This window comes from Pan paniscus, chromosome 1 (assembly GCF_029289425.2).
Source record: "Pan paniscus chromosome 1, NHGRI_mPanPan1-v2.0_pri, whole genome shotgun sequence".
In the NCBI taxonomy this organism is placed as follows: domain Eukaryota; kingdom Metazoa; phylum Chordata; class Mammalia; order Primates; family Hominidae; genus Pan; species Pan paniscus.
The window spans coordinates 140,100,477-140,108,716 of record NC_073249.2 but is presented as its reverse complement, the minus strand read 5'-3'; the positions used below and the strand labels follow the sequence as shown (position 1 = coordinate 140,108,716).

At 35.1% G+C, this 8,240-nt stretch overlaps 1 protein-coding gene across 2 annotated transcripts in view; it reads right to left on the bottom strand.

Annotated features, from left to right (window-relative positions):
- Positions 1-616: 616 nt before the first annotated feature.
- Positions 617-8,240, bottom strand: part of SELENOF (selenoprotein F) — a 49,625-nt gene continuing 42,001 nt past the window's right edge. Inside the window, exons 4-5 of one of the 2 annotated variants that reach the window (XM_014345904.4) lie at positions 5,936-5,985; positions 617-1,505 (exon numbers count right to left, since the gene is read on the bottom strand). In XM_014345904.4, the coding sequence (XP_014201390.1) occupies positions 1,374-1,505; positions 5,936-5,985 (182 nt within the window). In that variant the 3' untranslated portion in view covers positions 617-1,373. The remainder of the gene's footprint in view (positions 1,506-5,935; positions 5,986-8,240) is intronic. The other variant, XM_008969682.5, reaches the window with a different exon arrangement.

Sequence of the window (8,240 nt, the reverse complement as noted above, 5' to 3'; positions counted from 1 at the left end):
TCCCAGCTACTCTGGAGGCTAAGGCAGGAGAATCGCTTGAACCCGGGAGGCAGAGGTTGCCGCGAGCTGAGATCACGCCATTGCACTCCAGGCCTGGGAAACAAGAACAAAACTCCGTCTCAATAAATAAATAAATACATACATACATACATACTTTATAAACATTCTCTGATAGAGCTGCCTTTATAGATTTCCAACTATCCTTCATTAAAATAATTTAATTCAAAATCAACGGTTAGCGAAGTTTCTAGATTATGAAGAATTTATCCTGAGGTAAAGCCGACATAATAGAATATTAGACCAATTTGATACATCTTATGAAGAAGTCACTTTGAACCACACAGAAGGTTAAGCAAAGAAAAATCATTTTTAATATAAAAATTCTATATCGAGATATTCCTTAAATAATATACCAATGAAAATGTGTTCATAAATGAAAAAACTTTGAAAAATAAAATCAGACAAATATAAAGCACTATTACCAACAATAAGGTGTTATAAGTTTTAAATATTACAGCCATTTTTATATTTTGGCTAAAAAAAGGGCTTATATGAAAAAAATGCATTGAAAAACATCATTTTTAAACATGAAAGAACCAACCAGAAGAATTCCAAATTCAGATAGATTTTTGAAACTTTATTTATATTTTGGTCTTACAAATGATCACTTTTAAATGGACTTTTCTGTAAGAATGTAAAACTCAAAAATTTGCCAAGTATGTATCTGATCCACACAAATCCTTAGAAAGGTTTTCTGTGTAGTCTTCATTAACGCAAATCTTTGTGAATGTTTCACTCTTACTGTAGGATCTTGAATATGTTTTACAATAATGAAGCTACAAAGTTTTTATGCAGTGCATTCATTATAAACTATAAATAACATTTGTATTAAAAAGAAAGCTGGGTAATACAAAAATAGGAGAGACTCTGAGGAGCAGGCAATCTGTTGAGGCTCAGTATATCTTATTTGCTTTGTAGTCTGCTGTCATTCCTTTCAAAGAGCACACAGCACATGAGGCATAGTAATCATCTGTCTTGTTAACCTCTCTAATTTAAAAATCTGTTGTTCGTAAAACTGGACCAATTATCGCAAACTATCATTTGCATAATTAACCGCAAGTCTGTTACAAAGCATTTTGTTAGTGGTATCAACAAATGCAGGAGGATGGAAATTTATAAAAAATGGGTTTTGTTAAGCTTGCCAACTCCTTAGATATCATGGATTATACTGCCATTTCATGATTTAATTAGATATTTAATGCCTCAAGTAAAAGACTGATCAATGGAAGCAAGCAAAACTAAATTATTTTCTAGGTGCTGTAATATTTCATTTGATAAGGTAACAAAAGGATAGGACAAAATTTAAGCAAGACTTATATGCGTTCCAACTTTTCACTCAGGAATTCTTCTACACTGTCTGTGTTCCATTTGAGAATGCTTAGTTCTTCAGCAATGTTCCCATTGTCGTCCAAAAGCTTTAATACAGGGTCTGAACCACGGACATACTACAAAAAAGAGGGACATCATCATTACTTTCTGTTCAGAAACAGCCTTCTCAGCCTCATCTAAGACAAAGCAATTCAATCCAGTTTAAATTTAGTAATTAAAAAAAGGCTTTTAGACATGACAATAAACAAGTCTTAAAGGAAATCTTTAAGGAGAAGAGTTTTACAGGATTTCAGAAAAAAAGGAGAATTAAAAAAATCATTCATTCATTCATTCATTCATTCATTCATGAGAAAGGGTCTTGCTCTGTCACCCAGGCTGCAGTGTAGTGGCACAATCTCAGCTCACTGCAACCTCCACCTCCCGATTTCAAGTGATCCTCCCACCTCAGCCTCCCTGGGACTAGAGGCAAGTGAAATTACTTTACTTTTAAAGAGAAAAATATCTATTAGTAGCAAGACAGTTTATTGGGGATTTGAGCTTATTATTGAAATTAACAAATACGTAAGGCCCACATGATACTCTCAAATGAACTTAAAATTGAATGGAGGCAGACAAGTTCAAAATAGTTGAGAAAATGATGGTATAAGAGCAATGTTTTAAAATAGGCTGTGCATATAAATTTGCAGACACAGAATCAATCACACACTGGATCATATATTTTTCTTGGCTTAAGAAATCTAATGATTTTATTTGTAATCAGTTTAGAATTAGGCTGGGTTCCTTAAACTTCAAATCCATTAGTTGGGTCCAATATTTCTCCAGAGAGCTCTGAGAAATTCTAATTCTGGGTAAATGTGACAACAGCCATTCATTAAGAGATCAAATATCCAATTTTAAATTAAGTAGCATTGGATAACTAAAAATGTAGTTATGTAGTTCGGCAGTGATGACAGAGTTCTTAGAACTTCTTCCAGAATCATGCTTCAGTTTATCTAGGGTATTCTGGGGTTGTGAACTCCAAAGATGGAGACTAGCTCAGATGTGATTATTAACACTTGGTATATTCCCAACCCATTTGTGGAGTTTAGAAAAATAGGCCATCCAGGCTAATGAATCAATAATAACATTACTACTTAACCATTTTTGGTCAGGTTACTTTTTTTTTTTTTTTTCTGGGACGGAGTTTCGCTTGTTGCCCAGGCTAGAGTGCAATGGCGTGATCTTGGTTCACTGCCACCTCTGCCTCCTGGGTTCAAGCAATTCTCCCTCAGCCTCCCGAGTAGCTGGGATTACAGGCCCCTGCTACCACACCCGGCATTTTGTATTTTTAGTAGAGATGGGGTTTCACCATGTTGGCCAGGTTGGTCTCGAACTCCTGACCTCAGGTTATCTGCCCACCTCGGCCTCCCAAAGTGCTGGGATTACATAGGTGGGAGCCACCGCACCCAGCCGGTCAGGTTACCTCTTAAGTTAAGGATTTTTTTTTTTCTTTTTTGCTTGGATTTGAGATCCCAATATTTAAAAATGTTTATTTATTAAAAAACTTATTATAATCCCAAAAGGAAATAAGAAATTAGATATAATATAGTTGTAAAAATCCTCAACAAAATATTAGCAGTCAAATCCAGCAATGTGTATAAGGAATTATATGCCACAATCAGTTGCAAAACACCTATCTGATAAAGAACTTGTATTCAAAATATACAAAGAACTCTTAAAGCTCAGCTTACCAAACAAACAAACAAACAAAAAACCTCAATTTAAAAGTAGGCAAAAAAACAAAAACAGTAACAGGACCACTCAAACTTATAAACTTCAGTGCATCAAATGAAACAATGAACAGAATGAAAAGACAACCCAGAGAAGGGGAGAAAATATCTGCAAATCATATATATCTGATAAAGGTTTAATATCCAGAATAGATGGAACCTCCACAACTTAACAACAACAAAAAATCCCAATTATAAAATGGGCAAAGGACTTGAATAAACAATGTTCTAAAGAAGATAAACAAATGGTCAACAAAATGTTCAACACCATTTATTTTAAGAGAAATGCAAATCAAAGCCACAGTGAGACAGTACCTCATACCTATTAGGATGGCTACTACCAAAAAACAGAAAATAACAAGTGTTGACGAGGATATAGATACTGGAACACTTGTGCCCTGTTGGTGGGACTGTAAAATGGTGAAGTCATTATGGAAAACAGTATAGAGGTTCCTCAAAAAATTAAAAATAGAATTACCATATGATCCAGCAATTCCACTTCTTGGAATATAGACTCAAAAGAACTAAGAAAAGGGCCTTGAAGAGGTATTTGCACACCCAAATGTCATAAAAGCATTATTTACAATAGCCAAGGGATGGAAGCAACTCAAATGTCCACTGATGGATGCATGGGTAAAGAAAATGGGAGCTGGGCACAGTGGCTCATGCCTGTAAATCCCCGTTCTTTGGAAGGCTGAGGCAGGAGGATCGCCTGAGCCCAGGAATACAAGACCAGCTTAGGCAACACAGCAAGACCCTATCTCTATAAAAAAATAAAGAAAATTAGCTGGTCATGTTGGTGTGTACCTGTGGTCCCAGAATCTTGGGAGGCTGAGGTGGTGGGATTGCTTGAGCCTTAGAGGGTGAGGATGCAGTGAGCTGTGATCACATCACTGCCTTCCAGCCTGGGTGACAGAGTAAGACCTTGTCCAGAAAAAAAAAAAAAAAGTGTGTATCTCTCTGTGTGTGTGTGTGTGTGTGTGTGTGTGTGTGTGTGTGTAGTGGAATACTATGCATTCTTAAAAAGGAAGGAAATCCTGTCACACAATACAACATGGATGAACCCTGATCCAAGTAAATCAGTCACAAGGACAAATACTATATGATTCCACTCATAGTAAGTATCTGAAGTAGTCAAAACTATAGAAACAGAAAACAGGTAGTTGTCATGGGCTGGCAGGAGGGCGGGGGTGGTGGTGGGCACAGAAAGATAAAATTAAGTGTTTAATGGGCGTAGAGTTTCAGTTTCACAAGATGAAAAAGTTATAGAGAACTGTTACAGAACAATGTGAAAATACTCAATACTGGACTGTAGTACACTTAAAATTGGTTAAGATTGTACATTTAATATTTTTTACCACAATTTAAAAAAAGAGGGCAAAAGATCTGAACAGACATCTCACCAAAGACACACAGATGGCAAATAAACACATGAAAAGATATTCAAATCATGTATCATTAGGGAATTGCAAATTAAAACAACAATGAAATATCATCACATACTTATTAGAACAACCAAAATCCAAAACAGTAACAATACCTAAAGCTGGTGAGGATGTGGAGCAATAGGACCTCTTAATCACTGCTAGGGCAAATGCAACATGATGTCATCACTTTGGAAGACAGTTTTGCAGTTTCTTACAAAGTTAAACAATCTTAACTGTATGACCCAGCAATTGCACTCAGTTATTTATCTTAATGAGTTGAAAACTTATGTGTACACAGAAATTACACAAAAATATTTATATTAGCTTTACTCAAAATTGCCCCAAATTGGAAGCAATCAAGATGTCCTTCCACAGGTGAATGACAAAACTGGTAATAACGAGTAATATTCAGTAATAAGAAGCCAACCTGAAAAGGTTACATATTGTATGGTTCCAAATATATAACATTCTGGAAAAGGCAAAATTACAGAGATAAAAAAAAAAATCATTGGTGGCCAGGCGCAGTGGCTCACACCTGTAATATTACCCAGCACTTTGGGAGGCCGGGGCAGGTGGATCACCTGAGGTCAGGAGTTTGAGACCAGCCTGACCAATGTGGCGAAACCCCATCTCTACTAAAAATACAAAAAAACTAGCTGGGCATGGTGGCGTGCTCCTGTAATAAAGCTGCTCAGGAAGCTGAGACATGAGAATTGCTTGAACCCAGGAGGCGGAGGTTGCAGTGAACCAAGATGGTGCCACTGCACTCCAGCCTGGGCAACAGAGCAAGACTCCATCTCAACAACAACAACAACAACAACAACAACAACAAATCAGTGGTTGCCAGGGGGTGGGGAAGAGGGAGAGAAATGACCTGAACGTGTGAGGATTGGAGATTTCTTAGGGCAGTGAAACTATTCTGTATGATACTGTAATGGTAGATATGTAATATTATGCATTTGGCAAAACTCCTATAATTATACAACACAAAGAATGAATGCTAATGCGAACTATTAAATTTAATTAATATATCAATATTGATTCATCAATTGTAACAAATGTACCACACCAATGCAAGATGTTACAACAGGAAAACTGAGGGTGGGGGTGGGGGCCAGGGAGTATATGGGAATACTCTTTCCTTTGCATTCAAATTTTCATAAACCTAAAAGTGCTCTAAAAAATAAATTCTATTAATTTAAAAAATTATTTTTCAGTGAAATTAAAAATTTAAATTGATACATAATATTTGTACATGTTTATGGGGGAAACCATTTATTCAAATATTTACTTTAATTATAAAATAAAGAAATTAAGGCTGGAAAAAGATTTCCACTACAATCACCTTACCTTGATTTGCAGTCCTCTGAACAGTTTGGGTTTATCACTCCTAACAAAAGCTTATAAAAAAAGAAAAAAAGATTCAGTAGTTCACTTCCAAATCCAAGCTAGCTAAAAAGATTAATATAAAAGTGGAAATAAACAACAAATCAAACATTATATCCTATATGAAAAAACTAAGAAAATTTAAACATCTGTGGATAAATGGAGAGACATACCATATTCTCCAATATTTTAAGACACTAATTGTTTCAAATTAATAGAAATCCCAAATTCCAATAGGATTTTAAGGTTTGACAAAAGTGACAGACAGTACAGCTCAATTTTAAGAGTAATGTATAAGAATAGTCAGGGCAGTTTTTAAAAAGATATGGAGAGAGAATTTGTTCCATTGTTATTAATATACTATGTGATACTGATACCAGAACAAATAAAATAATAGAATAGGAAATTAAAAGAGATAAAAATGTCTGTAAGAATTTTTTAATGTGCTAAAGCTATCAAATCAGAGAGAGGGAGAGGGGAAGGGGAGAGGGAAAAAGAGATATATGTTTGTCTGGCAGTGTGTATGAGTTACTCAATAAACACTTCTGAGAAAACTGCCAAACTGTTTATAGAAAAAAAAAAATCACAGAACTAATGAGTCATGATAACTGCTAAAAAGGAGAGGTTAAAAATACTACCAAAGCCTACAGCACAGAGAACTTACATAAATATGGAACACAAAAATCTACTCCTAAGCATGACCCAAAAGGAAATGTTTTATAGATATGCCTATGTAAAAATGGAAACATCAGGACAGCAAAACACCACCATAAGCAAATTAAATAAAAATGATAAACTGAAGAAAATTATCTCTAACATCTAATATATAAAAGGGGTCTTACAAATAATTAAGAAAAAACACTATGTATAGCAATATGTACAAATATACAAATGGTCAATAAACATTTGAAATAAATGTTCAACTTCACATATAATTGAAGAAATGCCTTAACAATGAGGTACTCACATTCGGAATTACAAAGATTACAAAGAATACTAAAGGTTAGAGAGGGAACAGGGACAGGGATTTTGCTGGGAATGAGCTATGGGAGGAATATAAATAGGCACATCCTTCCTGAAGGGTATTTAGCAAAATCAACCAAGAGTCTTAAAATGTACGTACTTTGTAAACCTGCAAGTACACTTCTAGGACTTTATTCTGAGGAAATAACTTATAAAAAGTCTCGCTAAAACAAGTCTGAAAATTTGGAAATAATCTAAATGTGTAAAACGATATTGGTTAAACAAATTAATATGTACCACATAATCATTGAAAAATTATGATCTATATTTAGTGACAAAGAAAACTTTTATGTGTAAAAAGCAAGGATTTTTCCTTTCTTTTTCAATTTGTTTCCTACTGTTGTTTTAAAAAGGCGAATATTTTCACGTGCAAATGAAAAAGCTCTAAACAAATCTTAAAATATATAAAGCGTTTCAAAAAATGTTTACTGTTATTATTTTAATAGAGGCCTATACATGGGGCATTTATTTGGGAAAGTTTTAAATGAATATTTTCCCCTGTTTTGGTTGTTATCAATCTATACCAATTTTCAATAATGATCATGCCTAATTAATTCAAATTAAAAGGTGTGTAATACATTTTTCTTTCTTTCTTTCTTTTTTTGAGACGGGGTCTCACTCGGCTGAGCGTGGGGTCAGCCTCAGTCTTGCCCAGGCTGGAGTGCAGTGGCGCAATCTCGGCTCACTGCAACCTCTGCTTCCCGGGTTCAAGTGATTCTCCTGCCTCAGCCTCCCAAGCAGCAGGGACTACAGACGCATGCCACCACACCTGGCTAATTTTTTTATTTTTAGTAGAGATGGGGTTTCACCATGTTAGCCAGGATGGTCTCGATCTCCTGACCTTGTGATCTGCCTGCCTTGGCCTCCCAAAGCGCTGGGATTATAGGCGTGAGCCACTGTACCCAGCCTGTAATACATTTTTCTAAAATAAAAACAATTGTTTCATTTAGATACTTGATCGTTAATACCAGTTATTGATCATTTGCATAATTCTCATCTTAGATTTTATAGTGACACACATGCTTTTGAGAACTTATTTTTACTTTAGAATTAGATAGCAATAGCACTATAGATTTGCTTCATTATGAACGTCTTCACACATTTGACTCAAATATCTCACCTAATCCTCCCCTACAAAATTTATTTCAAAACGAAACCAATTATGCTATTCTGGCTTATTAAAATATCATTTCTATTAACTTTATCCTTTAGGATTTTTCCACATATTCTGCAAACTCCTGAATCC